This window comes from Oncorhynchus tshawytscha, linkage group LG29 (assembly GCF_018296145.1).
Source record: "Oncorhynchus tshawytscha isolate Ot180627B linkage group LG29, Otsh_v2.0, whole genome shotgun sequence".
NCBI classification, from domain to species: Eukaryota; Metazoa; Chordata; class Actinopteri; order Salmoniformes; family Salmonidae; genus Oncorhynchus; species Oncorhynchus tshawytscha.
In genome coordinates, this window is record NC_056457.1 from 28,742,314 (window position 1) to 28,759,174 (window position 16,861).

Below are 16,861 nucleotides of genomic sequence, written 5' to 3' on the forward strand. Positions count from 1 at the left end.
TTCCCTCTCTCAATCTTTACATTTCTTTCCCCTCTCCCAATCATTACATTTTCTTCCCCTCTCTCAATCTTTACATTTTCTTCCCCTCTCTCAATCTTTACATTTCTTTCCCCTCTCTCAATCATTACATTTTCTTCCACTCTCTCAATCTTTCAATCTTTACATTTCTTTCCCCTCTCTCAATCTTTACATTTTTTTTCCCTCTCTTTCAATCTTTACATTTCTTCCCCTCTCCCAATCTTACATTTTCTTCCCCTCTCTCAATCTTTACATTTTCTTCCCCTCTCTCAATCTTTACATTTCTTTCCCCTCTCTCAATCTTTACATTTTCTTCCCCTCTCTCAATCTTTACATTTATTTCCCCTCTCTCAATCTTTACATTTTCTTCCTCTCTCAATCTTTACATTTTCTTCCACTCTCTCAATCTTTACATTTCTTTCCCCTCTCTCAATCATTACATTTTCTTCCCCTCTCTCAATCTTTCAATCTTTACATTTCTTTTCCCTCTCTCAATCTTTACATTTCTTCCCCTCTCTCAATCTTTACATTTTCTTCCCCTCTCTCAATCTTTACATTTCTTCCCCTCTCTCAATCTTTACATTTCTTTCCCCTCTCTCAATCATTACATTTTCTTCCCCTCTCTCAATCTTTCAATCTTTACATTTCTTTTCCCTCTCTCAATCTTTACATTTCTTCCCCTCTCTCAATCTTTACATTTCTTTCCCCTCTCTCAATCATTACATTTTCTTCCCCTCTCTCAATCTTTACATTTTCTTCCCCTCTCTCAATCTTTACATTTCTTGTCCCTCTCTCAATCTTTACATTTCTTCCCCTCTCTCAATCTTTACATTTCTTTCCCCTCTCTCAATCTTTACATTTTCTTCCACTCTCTCAATCTTTACATTTCTTTCCCCTCTCTCAATCATTACATTTTCTTCCCCTCTCTCAATCTTTACATTTTCTTCCCCTCTCTCAATCTTTACATTTCTTTCCCCTCTCTCAATCTTTACATTTCTTTCCCCTCTCTCAATCATTACATTTTCTTCCCCTCTCTCAATCTTTACATTTTCTTCCCCTCTCTCAATCTTTACATTTCTTTCCCCTCTCTCAATCTTTACATTTTCTTCCCCTCTCTCAATCATTACATTTTCTTCCCCTCTCTCAATCTTGACATTTTCTTCCACTCTCTCAATCTTTCAATCTTTACATTTTTTTCCCCTCTCTCAATCTTTAGATTTTCTTCCTCTCTCTCAATCTTTACATTTCTTTCCCCTCTCTCAATCATTACATTTTCTTCCACTCTCTCAATCTTTCAATCTTTACATTTCTTCCCCTCTCTCAATCTTTCAATCTTTACATTTATTTTCCCTCTCTCAATCTTTACATTTCTTTCCCCTCTCTCAATCTTTACATTTCTTTCCCCTCTCTCAATCATTACATTTTCTTCCACTCTCTCAATCTTTCAATCTTTACATTTCTTCCCCTCTCTCAATCTTTCAATCTTTACATTTATTTTCCCTCTCTCAATCTTTACATTTCTTTCCCCTCTCTCAATCTTTACATTTCTTTCCCTCTCTCAATCTTTACATTTATTTTCCCTCTCTCAATCTTTACATTTCCTTTCCCTCTCTCAATCTTTACATTTATTTTCCCTCTCTCAATCTTTACTTCTCTCTCCAGTGCATTCAGAAAGTATTCAGACCATATTATCCTCGTTTTGTTACATTACAGCCTTAGTCTAAAGTGGATAACATTGTTTTCCCCCCTCAACAATCTACACACAATGCCCCATAATGACAATGCAAAAACAGGTTTTTAGAATTTTTAGCAAATGTATTAAAAATAAAGAACTGAAATATCACATTTACATAAGTATTCAGACCCTTTACTTGGTTGAAGCACCTTCGGCAGTGAGTAGAGCCTTGAGTCTTCTTGGTTATGACGCTACAAGCTTGGCAAACCTGTATTTGGGTAGTTTATCCCATTCTTCTCTGTAGATCCTCTCAAACTCTATCAGGTTGGATGGAGAGCATTGCTGTACAGTTATTTTCAGGTCTCTTCAGAGATGTTCGATCAGGTTCAAGTCCAGGCTCTGGCTGGGCAACTCAAGGACATTCAGAGACTTGTCTTGAAGCCACTCCTGCATTGTCTTGACTGAGTGCTTAGGGTCGTTGTCGTGTTGGAAGGTGAACCATCGCCCCAGTCTGAGGTCCTGAGTGCTCTGGAGCAGGTTTTCATCAAGGATCTCTCTGTACTTTGCTCCGTTGATCTTTCCCCCAATCCTGACGAGTCTCCCAGTCCCTGAGGCTGAAAAACATCCCCACAACAATATGCTGCCACCACCATTCTTCGCCGTAGGGATGGTGCCAGGTTTCCTCCAGACTTGACGCTTAACATTCAGGCCAAAGAGTTCAATCTTGGTTTCATAAGAAAAGATAATCTTGTTTTTTGTGGTCTGACAGTCCTTTAGGTGCTTTTGGAAAACTCCAAGCGAGATGTCATGTGCCTCTTACTGAGGAGTGGCTTCCGTCTTGCGACGCTACCACAAAGGCCTGATTGGTAGAGTGCTGCAGAGATGGTTGTCCTTCTGGAAGGTTCTCCCATCTCCACAGAGAAACTCTGGAGCTCTGTCAGGTTCTTGGTCACCTCTATGACCAAGGTCCTTCTCCCACGATTGCTCAGTTTGGCCAGGCGGCCAGCTCTAGGAAGAGTCTTGGTGGTTCCAAACTTCCTCCATTTAAGAATGATGTAGGCCACTGTGTTCTTGGGGACCATCAATGCTGCAGAATTGTTTTGGTACCCTTCCCCAGATCTGTGCCTCAACACAATCCTGTCTCAGAGCTCTACAGACAATTCTTGGCTTAGTTTTTGCTCTGACATGCACTGTCAACTGTGGGACCTTATATAGACAGGTGTGCGCCTTTCCAAATCATGTCCAATCAATTGAATTTACCACAGGTGGACTCCAATCAAGTTATAAAAACATCTCAAGGATGATCAATGGAAACACAATTCACCTGAGCTCAATTTAGAGTCTCATAGCAAAAGGTCTGAATACTTATGTAAATAAGGTATTTCTGTTTTTTATTTTTAATACATTTGCAAAAATGTCTAAAAACCTGTTTTTTGCTTTGTCATTATGGGGTATTGTGTGTAGATTGTTGAGGATTTATTTTATTTAATCCATTTTAGAATAAGGCTGTAATGTAACAAAATGTGGGGGAAGGGGTCTGAATACTTTCCGAATGCCCTGTATATTTACATGTATCTCCTTCGTTACTTCTCTCTCCATCTTTACCTCTCTTTCCATCTTTCTATATTTACTTCTCTCTCCATCTTTACTTCTCTCCTCTCTTTCCATCTTTCTATATTTACCTCTCTCTCCATCTTTACTTCTCTCTCCATCTTTACTTCTCTCCATCTTTACTTCTCTCTCCATCTTTACTTCTCTCCTCTCTTTCCATCTTTCTATATTTACTTCTCTCTCCATCTTTACTTCTCTCCTCTCTTTCCATCTTTCTATATTTACCTCTCTCTCCATCTTTACTTCTCTCTCCATCTTTACCTCTCTCTCCTCTCTTTCCATCTTTACTTCTCTCCTCTCTTTCCATCTTTCTATATTTACCTCTCTCTCCATCTTTACCTCTCTCTCCATCTTTACTTCTCTTTCCATCTTTACTTCTCTCCTCTCTTTCCATCTTTACTTCTCTCCTCTCTTTCCATCTTTACTTCTCTCCTCTCTTTCCATCTTTACTTCTCTCCTCTCTTTCCATCTTTCTATATTTACCTCTCTCTCCATCTTTACTTCTCTCTCCATCTTTACTTCTCTTTCCATCTTTACTTCTCTCCTCTCTTTCCATCTTTCTATATTTACCTCTCTCTCCATCTTTACTTCTCTCTCCATCTTTACTTCTCTCTCCATCTTTACCTCTCTCTCCATCTTTACTTCTCTCTCCATCTTTACTTCTCTCCTCTCTTTCCATCTTTACTTCTCTCCTCTCTTTCCATCTTTCTATATTTACCTCTCTCTCCATCTTTACCTCTCTCTCCATCTTTACTTCTCTCCTCTCTTTCCATCTTTCTATATTTACCTCTCTCTCAATCTTTACCTCTCTCTCCATCTTTACCTCTCTCTCCATCTTTACCTCTCTCTCCATCTTTACTTCTCTCTCCTCTCTCCATCTTTACTTCTCTCTCCATCTTTACTTCTCTCCTCTCTTTCCATCTTTCTATCTTTACTTCTCTCTCCATCTTTACCTCTCTCTCCATCTTTACCTCTCTCTCCATCTTTACCTCTCTCTCTATCTTTACTTCTCTCTCCTCTCTCTATCTTTACTTCTCTCTCCATCTTTACTTCTCTCTCCTCTCTCTATCTTTACTTCTCTCTCCATCTTTACTTCTCTCTCTATCTTTACTTCTCTCTCCATCTTTACCTCTCTCTCCATCTTTACCTCTCTCTCCATCTTTACCTCTCTCTCCATCTTTACTTCTCTCTCCTCTCTCTATCTTTACCTCTCTCTCCATCTTTACTTCTCTCCTCTCTTTCCATCTTTCTATATTTACCTCTCTCTCAATCTTTACCTCTCTCTCCATCTTTACCTCTCTCTCCATCTTTACCTCTCTCTCCATCTTTACCTCTCTCTCCATCTTTACTTCTCTCTCCTCTCTCCATCTTTACCTCTCTCTCCATCTTTACTTCTCTCTCCTCTCTCCATCTTTACCTCTCTCTCCATCTTTACTTCTCTCCTCTCTTTCCATCTTTCTATATTTACCTCTCTCTCAATCTTTACCTCTCTCTCCATCTTTACCTCTCTCTCCATCTTTACTTCTCTCTCCTCTCTCTATCTTTACTTCTCTCTCCTCTCTCCATCTTTACCTCTCTCTCCATCTTTACCTCTCTCTCTATCTTTACTTCTCTCTCCTCTCTCTATCTTTACTTCTCTCTCCTCTCTCTATCTTTACTTCTCTCTCCTCTCTCTATCTTTACTTCTCTCTCCTCTCTCTATCTTTACTTCTCTCTCCTCTCTCTATCTTTACTTCTCTCTCCTCTCTCTATCTTTACTTCTCTCTCCTCTCTCTATCTTTACTTCTCTCTCCTCTCTCTATCTTTACTTCTCTCTCCCCTCTCTATCTTTACTTCTCTCTCCATCTTTACCTCTCTCTCCTCTCTCCATCTTTACCTCTCTCTCCATCTTTACTTCTCTCTCCTCTCTCTATCTTTACCTCTCTCTCCTCTCTCCATCTTTACCTCTCTCTCCATCTTTACTTCTCTCTCCTCTCTCCATCTTTACTTCTCTCTCCTCTCTCCATCTTTACCTCTCTCTCCATCTTTACTTCTCTCTCCTCTCTCTATCTTTACTTCTCTCTCCTCTCTCTATCTTTACTTCTCTCTCCCCTGGACCATTCTCTCGCTTCATTTTTTGTATCGATTTTAACCACTTTATATAAGATTCTCTCTGACTCTACATCTGTCTTTCTTTAAATACCTCTACAAGAACATAAAGGACACTGTTGCATAGTCAGAGAGTCAGAGACTACAGCCACAGTGTGGGTATAGTCAGAGACTACAGTCAGAGACGACAGCCACAGCCACTACCTTTCTACAGCCACTACCTTACTACAGCCAGAGACTACAGCCACTACCTTACTACAGCCAGAGACTACAGCCACTACCTTACTACAGCCAGAGACTACAGCCACTACCTTACTACAGCCAGAGACTACAGCCACTACCTTACTACAGCCAGAGACTACAGCCACAAAAGTAATCTGGGAAAAAGTAGGCCTACTTGATAGGTCTACTTAATTTTTTACATGACTGACATCTAAAGGCTTGAACCAGCAACCACAATTAAAGGATAGCCCAATTCCACTGTGTCCTGTGCCATAAAGGTCCAGATATCTTGGCTGAGGCCATAGTACAGGTAGAGGTTACAAGTATACTATTGTTGGTTGGCTGACTTACGGTGCCTGCTCCTCTCCTGCGTCCGAACGCACAGGGTGCACCAGAAGCACCTGCGTAATCTTGCGTTTCATTGCTTGTCCGCCCCACCATGATTAGAGACGCGTATTTGTCCGTCAAACGTTGACTGTATAAAAAACGGTCCTGGCTTTTCCCTTCCCTCGTTCCAACCGTCACCAACAGGCACCGAGGCACGGGCACTCAGACACTCTGCGCGCGAGTGTAGCCGAGTGAGGCGTGCACGTTCGTTTTTAAAAACCGCCGGCCTGTGTCCGACATGCATGAGCAAACACACATGAGTGACCGGCCACACCGGGGGACAGCGGGCACATGGTTCACCAACTACAGGCTTGTCCAATTAGTGGATCTTGTTCTGTGGCCAAGTGGGTTAAATTAACGAGTAGATAGCTATGTGTCCAGGTTACTAAAGTTGTGGCCACACATGGTATCTTGAGACAAAATTAGCATGCCCTGAATATCTTTAAAACAAATAAACTCACGCCCTAAATCTCCAGACACGTCACACATCGGCTCTCTGATCATACGTTGCCTCTCAGTCTAGCCTACATGAACCTAGTTCAATAATTCATTGCGTAACACTGAAGGCACAACACTGTGTACATAAAGTTGATGTTTTATAGCAGATAGTGTGCTATCGGCAGTGGTGGAAAAAGTACCCAATTGTCATACTTGAGTTAAAGTAAATATACCTTCATAGAGGATTACTCAAGTAAAAGTGAAAGTCAACCAGTAAAATACTACTTGAGTGAAAGTCTAAAAGTATTTGGTTTTAAATATACTTAAGTATCACAAGTAAATGTAATTGCTCAAATATACTTAAGCAATAAGGCTTCGAGGGGGTGTGGTATATGGCCAATATACCATGGCCAAGGGCTGTCCTAAAGCACAACGCAATGCCTGGATACAGCCCGTAGCAATGGTATATTGGCCATATACCGTAAACCCGCGAGGTGCCTTATTGTTATTATGAAAAGGTTACTAACATAATAAGAGCAGTAAAAATACTGGTTTTGTCATACTGTGGTATATGGTCTGATATACCACAGCTTTTAACAGCACACTCCAACACTCAGACATATTGTTTAGTGAGTCTGCCAGACCAGAGGCAGTAGGGATGACCAGGGATGTTCTCTGTTTAGTGAGTCCTCCAGACCCAGAGGCAGTAGGGATGACCAGGGATGTTCTGTGTTTATGAGTCCTCCAGATCAGAGGCAGTAGGAATGACCAGGGATGTCGTCTTAATAGGTGGTGAATTGGTAATTTTCCTGTCATTCTAAGCATTCAAAATGTAACGAGTACTTTTGGGTGTCAGGCAATATGTATGGAGTAAAAAGTACATTATTTTCATTAGGAATGTAGTGAAGTAAAAGTAAAAGTTGTCAAAAATATAAATAGTAAAGTAAAATACAGATACTCCAAAAAACGACTTAAGTAGTACTTTAAAGTATTTTTTACTCAAGTACTTTACACCACTGGCTATAGGGTATTATTTTCTAAAGCTCAGATGACTCTGTTCTACAGAATATGCCTAGGCCTATCACACGTTGACAACCGTTGTCTGTGTTAATTCCTTCAATAATCCAAAAACAAGAACAAAGCTGAATAGTAGAGACCTGCACTTGCATGGGCTACAATGGATCTGTTGTAGGACTGATGTTTGAACGCATTGTAGAACCACCGTGCCAATATGCGCCTGCGTGGCCCACAAGCCCGAGCGCGCTTTTATCCTCCAAATCTGGGACAGGGGATTCTTTTGTGCGCGCACAGAGTCCCGCCAGGGTCACCATGGAAACAAGCTTCATTGCGATAAAAAGGCGACACTTTCTGCTGTCAAAGCATCTGTAAATAGTCCTTGCCTCTCTTCAGAGAAATGTTCCCTCACTTGTCAAAAGAGAGGTGGGAGATACGGGTCATGGACAAAGGTTGGACTGTGTGTGTGAGAATGAGTGATATATATATAGAGAGAGACAAAGAGAGAGAGACAACACTGTATATATACATAATATTACATTTGTAATGTCTTTATTATTTTGAAACTTCTATATGTGTAATGTTTACTCTTAATTTTTACTGTTTATTTCACATTTGTATATTATCTACCTCACTTGCTTTGGCAATGTTAACATATGTTTCCCATGCCAATAAAGCCCCTTGAATTTAATTGAGAGAGAGAGAGAGAGAGAGAGAGAGAGAGAGAGAGAGAGAGAGAGAGAGAGAGAGAGAGATGGTGTGTGTATTGGCATCATGTGGCCGAGAGCACGGGTGTTCTTGATGATGAAACAAGCAAGCAATAAACAAACTTTAACTCAATTCAATTCAAGGGCTTTATTGGCATGGGAAACATGTGTTAACATTGCCAAAGCAAGTGAGGTAGACAACATACAAAGTGAATATATAAAGTGAAAAACAACAAAAATTAACAGTAAACATTACACATACAGAAGTTTCAAAACAGTAAAGACATTACAAATGTCATATTATATATATATACAGTGTTTTAACAATGTCACCATCACCAACATTCCTTACAGTCCAGACCCCAGACTAATAAAGTGAGGAATATATTGTAAATTGAATTCAAGGTTATCCCGGTTGTAACCTACAGTGTTGGCCTACCGTACTAGCCTACATCGACGATGAAACAACATTGCCATCAAGCGGACATTGGACCACACACATTGTTATACCAAGCGCCAAGCCAAAGATTATGTATTGAAAAGAGACCGCTCAAACAATGGAAATACATGTCCTCAAAGATGGAAGCCAGACGGGAGAGGCGAGACAAAATGGGATCACTCCTAACTAATGAGAGGGCAGATATGCGTGTGAACAACAGGCAGAACTCCGATTTAAAGTCCTATTGTTTCTAATTGCCAAAATGCCAGGTGAGTCCACTTATATCAGTGCATTCTTAACAACCTAACCATTACGGAACTTCTATTCGATCAAATCAACATCATGTAGCAATTAGATTTTTTTTGTTGACCAAATTTTACACTCTCTCATTATCCTCCATATACAACTGTTCAATGAGTGGTTTTATTTTGGTGGACATATTTCGAGCGGAGTAAATCCTCTCGCTTTGCCTCTTCCTCTCTGGGCAACAAGCTTCGAAAACACCAGCGATTGGCTGCTTTCATGCTGCGTCATTTCCTGGAAACGACTTTCAACGGGAAGAGAATATTTGGCGCGGAAACTTCTGTTGTGTTGAGCTGTGTACCAAGAGAGAGATGAAGGTTGTCAATAAATAGCAATGGCTCCGGCTTCTAACACATAGAAGTGAGTCTGAACGGAAAGTTACTATTAAACAAACAAGCATGTTAGCGAGCTAGACAAGAGGGAACATGCAAATACGGCTTAGCCAGCAAGCGTTACAATAGCTCTCACTAACAACAAAGAAACTATGAGCCAGTTAACGTTAGCTAGCTTTTCCAAAATTACTAGATTTAGTTACATTTACACTGAATGATCGTAATATGAATAATTACCCACAGTTAGCTGGCTAGCAACTCTGTGATGATGACATTTTAGAAAGTGGTCTGTCGCTAGCGAAATTTAGCAATGCGGGTGTGTTTACATACATTAGCTCCTATTGTAATTGGGTTACAACGAAACAGGAAGTCAGAAGTTCCATTTTAACTTTTTTTTTTAAGCCCTCGATTTTCATTGAGTTGTCGCCAACCATTTTCTCTTAAGGCATCGCACCTGGCATTGATGAGCCTGGAAAGAGTGGCGATAACATCATTATTGGCAGTGGCATCTGGGCCCAGTTCCAAACATGCCTTTCTTGGAAGCTGGAGGTTTGCTTTAAAGGTTAAAGGCAAAGAAGGAAAATCCTCGTCTGACACGGTAAGTGTCATAGAGTCTGTCAGACCAGTATAGTTGTGGCAGTTGTCAATCAAAGCATTTGCCTCCTATGTAACAACATTGGATGATGCCTGAGCATTGCTAGCTGAGTAGGTAGCCATAAGATTTCTCTTTCTGTCAGCGCGCTGACATTTTGGAAAATGTAATGTTAAATCATCAATAACCTGGTGTTTTTAGCAAGCAAAGTATTAGTGAAACGTGTATTATTTTGAACTATCTTTCAAAAGTTGGTATGCAGAGCTCTGTCGGTAGCGGGCGTTCAAGCTGCTATCTTGGAGCCTCTAAGTTCCTTTTCAATTTACTGTGTCAGTGGACATGACGGTTGGTCATTATGACAGGGTGAATTTGAGACAATATCTAAAGAAATATATTATTAAACAGACTTTCCAAACTTCCTCTGCTTTACAACAGATCCATGTTTGGAAAGTCTCTTAATATACTGAACAAAAATATAAACGCAACAATTTTACAGTTCATATTAGGAAATCAGTTAATTGAAATAAATTCATTAGGCCCTAATCTGGATTTCACATGACTGGGCACGGGTGTAGGTCTGGGAGGGCATAGGCCCACCCACTTGGGATCCAGGCCCACCCACTTGGGATCCAGGCCCACCCACTTGGGATCCAGGCCCACCCACTTGGGATCCAGGCCCAGACAATTAGAATTTGTTTTTCCCCACAAAAGGGCTTTATTATGGACAGAAATACTCCTCGGTTTCATCAGCTGTCCGAGTGTCTGGTCTCAGACGATCCTGCAGGTGAAGAAGTCTGATGTGGAGGTCCTGGGCTGGTGGTTACACATGGCTGCGGTTGTAAGGCCGGTTGGATGTATTGCCATTTTCTCAAAAATGATATTGGTGGTGGCTTATGGTAGAGAAATTAACATTAAATTATTGCAACAGCTCTGGTGAACATTCCTGCAGTCAGCATGCCAATTGCACGCTCCCTCAACTTGAGACATCTGTGGCATTGTGTTGTTTGACAAAACTGCACATTTTAGAGTGGCCATACCCTACTCAATAAATTGGATTCAGTCTATCACAGTGCCATCTCTTGTCACCAAAGCCCCATATACTACCCACCACTGCAACCTGTACGCTCTCGTTGGCTGGCCCTCTCTTTTTTTCTTCTGTTATTGACTTGTTAATTGTTTACTCCATGTGTAACTCTGTGGTCTGTTCACACTGCTATGCTTTATCTTGGCCAGGTCGCAGTTGCAAATGAGAACTTGTTCTCAACTAGCCTACCTGGTTAAATAAAGGTGAAATAAAAAAACTTGTCGCCAAACCCACTGGCTCCAGGTCATCTACAAGACCCTTCAGGTAAAGTCCCCCCTTATCTCAGCTCGCTGGTCACCATAGCAGCACCCACCTGTAGCACGTGCTCCAACAGGTATATCTGTCTGGTCACTCCCAAAGCCAATTCTTCCTTTGGCCGCCTCTCCTTCCAGTTCTCTGCTGCCAATGACTGGAACAAACTACAAAAATCTCTGAAACTGGAAACACTTATCCCCCTCACTAGCTTTAAGCACCAGCTGTCAGAGAAGCTCACAGATTACTGCACCTGTACATAGCCCATCTATAATTTAGCCTAAACAACTACCTCTCCCCCTACTGTATTTATTTATTTATTTATTTATTTAGCTCCTTTGCACCCCATTATTTCTACTTTGCACATTCTTCCACTGCAAATCTACCATTCCAGTGTTATACTTGCTATATTGTATTTACTTCGCCACCATGACCTTTTTTTTTGCCTTTACCTCCCTTATCTCACCTCATTTGCTCACATCGACTTATTTTTCTACTGTATTATTGACTGTATGTTTGTTTTACTCCATGTGTAACTCTGTGTTGTTGTATGTGTCGAACTGCTTTGCTTTATCTTGGCCAAATGAGAACTTGTTCTTAACTTGTCTACCTGGTTAAATAAAGGTGTGTGGGGGGGAAATGCTCCCAGCACAAGGTGCACCTGTGTAATGATCAGGCTGTTTAATCAACTTCTTGTTATGCCATACCTGTCAGGTGGATGGATTATCTTGGCAAAGTAGAAATGCTCACTAACAGGGATGTAAACAGATTTCTGCACAAAGTTGGAGAGCGAAGGTTTTTGTGTGTATGGAACATTTCTGGGATCTTTTATTTCAGCTGAAACACGGAACCAACACTTTACATGTTGTGTTTATATTTCTGTTCAGTATAATATGTTACTTTAGATATTATCTCAAATTCCCCCGTCATAATGACCAACGGATTTTAAAATGTATTTTCATTTTATTTAACTTCTGGCTTCCCACAGACTGTTCTTGTGCAACCCAATACAATAGGAAGTAACACTAGTGTATGTAAATACACCCGCGTTGCTAAAAACAGGTAGTCACTTGCCTGCCCTGAATGTGCTTTCAGGGGATGACTGGTCTGGCAGCTCAACAGAGCCAAGGGAGAGAAGGTCAAATACGAGGTGATAGTCGCGTGTGTGTGTGTTCGTTGCCCAAGCCCTGTTCCGACAGGTGTGTTAACAGTTTCGCCCCTTTTAATCTGTGTGTTTAGTGAACAAGTTGTCTAGTGTGTGTTATAGCCTTGTTTTGATGTGTGTGTGTTGTGTCTAGGTGGCGGATTTGACCAGTGTGTATGAAGAGGTGGACGAGGAACTCTCGGATGGCGAGAGAGGCAGAACGGTGACTGGATCGTTGATGATGGTGAGTTAGTGTAAAACACCTCCACCACCCTTTCTGCTTATCAGACACACACACAGTCAGCCAGCCAGCCAGCCAGACTTGATCCGTGAGACACATTTGACAGAAGTACCGAGAGTCACACATTCTACCACCAAATGTTCTACTATCGAAAAAGTATCACCGTTTCGGTATACCGTGCAACACTACCGTAGACCAGCCTTTCTTAAAGTATGGTTCGGTCGCGGACATGTTAATGGTGGGTCGTGACGCGTCAGAGTACATTTATAATGATTTAATTTATTACTGAAATTGATTTGGCCAAGTGCGTCTGCGCTCTCTGCTCAGTTTGGTAGCTGCACGAGTGTGAGAGGGAGATGCCCGTGTGCTTCGTGGTTTACCAGATCTTTTTTTCTGCAGTTTTCTTGAAGATCACTCCGTGACACACACAATGCAGTGGTTCAGCAGAAGATGATGCGCTGTCTGCCGCTGACTTCCCACTCGCCGTCTCTCGCCGCTGTCATCAAATGGACTCATGCTAGCAACAAGTTCTGACTGAGCTCTATTGTCATGAAATGCCATACAACTGCAGAGTTTCTCTCTTTCTCATACAAAGTTATAACGAGGAGCGCCCACAATGTGTTCTGTGTGGGGAAAGTGCTTACTGATGAGTCTCTCATAACGAACAAATGAGTAAAAGGACACGCCCTGACCAAACATCCACAGCATGATGGTAAACCCAGAGAGTTATTTCAGAACAGGGCAGAATGCTTCAGGAAACAGTGGTTCAGGAAACAGTGCTTCAGGAAACAGGGCTTCAGGAAACAGTGCTTCGGGAAACAGGGCTTCAGGAAACAGTGCTTCGGGAAACAGGGCTTCAGGAAACAGTGCTTCGGGAAACAGTGCTTCGGGAAACAGTGCTTCAGGAAACAGTGCTTCGGGAAACAGTGCTTCGGGAAACAGTGCTTCGGGAAACAGTGCTTCAGGAAACAGTGCTTCAGGAAACAGTGCTTCAGGAAACAGTGGAAAAGTAAGTCAGCTAGCAAGACATTGTTGTCATTTTATAACAGGTGATGGATGATAAGCAGAAATAAGGGAATACTAGCTAACTCTCATAGTAGATGTGAGTTTCTCTTTCAAACAATCCTCTGGCCTTGTACACAGCTAATAGCTAACATTCACCAAAGCAAGCTAGCTACTGATAGTGCAACCCTCAGTAACAGTCCAGATGAAAAATGATCAGGCCTACTGTTCATCTTACTGTTGAAAACTAGTCTAGGTTGGAACTGTTGCTGTTAAAATACAATAATAATTTGTATTCTTAACTGGAATAAACTGATTGAAGCAAGATGATATTTGAGGCAAACACACTCACACAGTTCTGTTTTTATTTATTTTTTATTTCACCTTTATTTAACCAGGTAGGCTAGTTGAGAACAAGTTCTCATTTGCAACTGCGACCTGGCCAAGATAAAGCATAGCAGTGTGAACAGACCACAGAGTTACACATGGAGTAAACAATTTAACCACTCTAAAATGTCAAACAATTTAACAAGTCAATAACACAGTAGAAAAAAAGGGAGTCTATATACATTGTGTGCAAAAGGCATGAGGAGGTAGGCGAATAATTACAATTTTGCAGATTAACACTGGAGTGATAAATGATCAGATGGTCATGTACAGGTAGAGATATTGGTGTGCAAAAGAGCAGAAAAGTAAATAAATAAAAACAGTATGGGGATGAGGTAGGTAAAAATGGGTGGGCTATTTACCGATAGACTATGTACAGCTGCAGCGATCGGTTAGCTGCTCAGATAGCAGATGTTTGAAGTTGGTGAGGGAGATAAAAGTCTACAGCAGGAAGCGGTCTCCTGCCTGACTGAGAAAGCAGTAGATGTTCTGGTCCAGTTTGGCACCACATACCTATGCGAGTCAGGGTGTTCAACTCTGACATACTTAAGCAGTTTCAAGGCTGAGCATCACCTCATTGTTGTACTAAAACAGAGCCCAGAATATAGACGTGCTTGTTGGTCACATCACACAGATGTAGACCATTCTGTTTATTCCAGTTCAGAGTAAGACATATGTATTGCATTTTAACAGCAACATTTCCAACCTTGACTTTCGTTCAACAGTAAGATGTACAGTAGGCCTGATCATTTTTCATCTGGACTGTTATTGAGGGTTGCACTATCAAAAAGCTGGCGGGTGGTCCCGGAGTTGAGAGAGAACTTGGGAAAATACAATGGTGCATTTACGCTTGACATGTGGACTGATGATTTTTGAAAAATTGGCACGGTGGGCTTTTGGTTTCTCTCCCTCTAAGAAACATAAATGGTTCTAAATAACAAACGGACTTGATTTACCACAGTGTGAAGGAGTGATAACCCCTCTTTAGAAAGTGAATTTCTGAGTCCTTTGCTGATGTGTAGAAGAAACTGAATGAAAGAGTCCAGCGAGGATAGGGAGGGGGAAAAAGGTGAGCTGAACTACTTTGTTTATTTATGAAATATTCTAGTTTATTTAGGCAATTTTAATATATATGTTTAGGCTTGGCCTGTTTAGTAGGCTATTTGTCAGCATAACGCTGGGTTTTCTTTAAAAAATACATGTTTTGACCAAGTTAATCTGTGTTAAATTATTTGTAACATTGTGTTTGCAATGAAGGATGTAAACAAAATAAATGATGTTCATAATGAATAATCGGATGCGTATCGCAAGCTTGTCATCTTTATTACATTTTTTTTTTTTTTGTACGATTTTAAAAATATATATTTTTAGACGATACAGAACATACACATACAAAGGGAAACTACATTACAGCTGTCCAGACCCACCTGCTCGCACCCCGTCACACCCGGCCACATGGCCTCAAACTACACCATTTTGTTTCTCTCTGTCGTCCACACGCACTTTCAACATTGGATAATAGGCTGACGTTGGTTGATTTTCAGTTTTTAAGTATGTTTTTTTCAGGTCGTTTGACGAGAACTATCGTATCTCACTGCACCCTTATTCCATGTCTTGAAATATGCAGACAGATGGATTAAAAGTTAATTTACATTGTAATACTTCTGACAGCCACATTTCTAACCCCTCCCATAACTGTTGGACTTTAACATTCTCAGAAGGCATTTATTATTATAACCTAATGAAGAATTCCTCTTTTCCTGCATTAATTAATTTGTCTGCTGTTTTTCAGCATTTGTCGAAAAGAAGCCATGAAATCACCCCCCACAATGCCATGTTGCACATTTTGACAACTCAAATCGCTTTAAAGAGAATTCTAATATTAGACAACGAATTTACTAAAACATTCACTTCAGAAACAGTCCATTCATCACTGGAATTCTTCAGATTGCTGTGCAGGAATAGGACTTTAACCACCGTACCTGGTCGCAGGCTGGCTTCTCTCTAAAACCACACCTCCATCTGAAGGGGAGGCTTTAACCACCGTGCCTGGTCGCAGGCTGGCTTCTCTCTGAAACCACACCTCCATCTGAAGGGGAGGCTTTAACCACCGTGCCTGGTCGCAGGCTGGCTTCTCTCTGAAACCACACCTCCATCTGAAGGGGAGGCTTTAACCACCGTGGTCCTGGCTCGAAACCAGAATGTGAGGCTTTAACCACCGGCCTGGTCGCAGGCTGGCTTCTCTCTGAAACCACACCTCCATCTGAAGGGGAGGCTCCACCGTGGTCGCAGGCTGGCTTCTCTCTAAAACCACACCTCCATCTGAAGGGGAGGCTTTAACCACCGTGCCTGGTCGCAGGCTGGCTTCTCTCTGAAACCACACCTCCATCTGAAGGGGAGGCTTTAACCACCGTGCCTGGTCGCAGGCTGGCTTTTCTCTGAAACCACACCTCCATCTGAACGTGAGGCTTTAACCACCGTGCCTGGTCGCAGGCTAACAGCTGACTTCTCTCTGAAACCACACCCTCCATCTGAACGTGAGGCTTTAATCACCGTGTCTGGTCGCAGGCTGGCTTCTCTCTGAAACCACACATCCATCTGAATGTGAGGCTTTATCCTTTGGAACCACACAATGACCAGGTGGACATTAGGTCTCTTCATGCAATAGATGAAATCCACACGATCCACAAGTATTCTTTCACAATAGCTGGTCTTCTGTTCTCTGCAGTTTGAGCTGCCCTGTCCCACTCCGTAGTGGATAACATCCACTCTTCAGTATGTAACGGGTTGTAAGGTACAAGTATCCTATTTTTTGAAAATCGTCAGTCCACATGTCAAGTGTAATTGTGCCGTTGTATTTGCCCAACTTCTCTCTCAACTCCGGGACCGACCGCCAGATTTTTTTGTTGTTGTGGCCTGATGCAG

General features: G+C 41.5%; 1 protein-coding gene and 1 long non-coding RNA gene across 3 annotated transcripts in view; one reads left to right on the forward strand and one right to left on the reverse strand.

The window, feature by feature from the left end:
- Window positions 1-6,449, reverse strand: part of LOC112227647 (choline-phosphate cytidylyltransferase B) — a 16,716-nt gene extending 10,267 nt beyond the window's left edge. The window contains exon 1 of one of the 2 annotated variants that reach the window (XM_042308769.1): window positions 5,966-6,429. In XM_042308769.1, the coding sequence (XP_042164703.1) occupies window positions 5,966-6,055 (90 nt within the window). In that variant the 5' untranslated portion in view covers window positions 6,056-6,429. Of the gene's footprint in view, window positions 1-5,965 lie in introns of both variants that reach the window. The other variant, XM_042308770.1, reaches the window with a different exon arrangement.
- Window positions 6,450-9,131: 2,682 nt separating this feature from the next.
- On the forward strand, window positions 9,132-13,799 carry LOC112227646. Its single transcript, XR_002949906.2, has 5 exons — window positions 9,132-9,262; window positions 9,680-9,832; window positions 12,258-12,361; window positions 12,461-12,550; window positions 12,947-13,799. It is a non-coding gene; the product is annotated as an uncharacterized LOC112227646 (long non-coding RNA).
- Window positions 13,800-16,861: the final 3,062 nt, after the last annotated feature.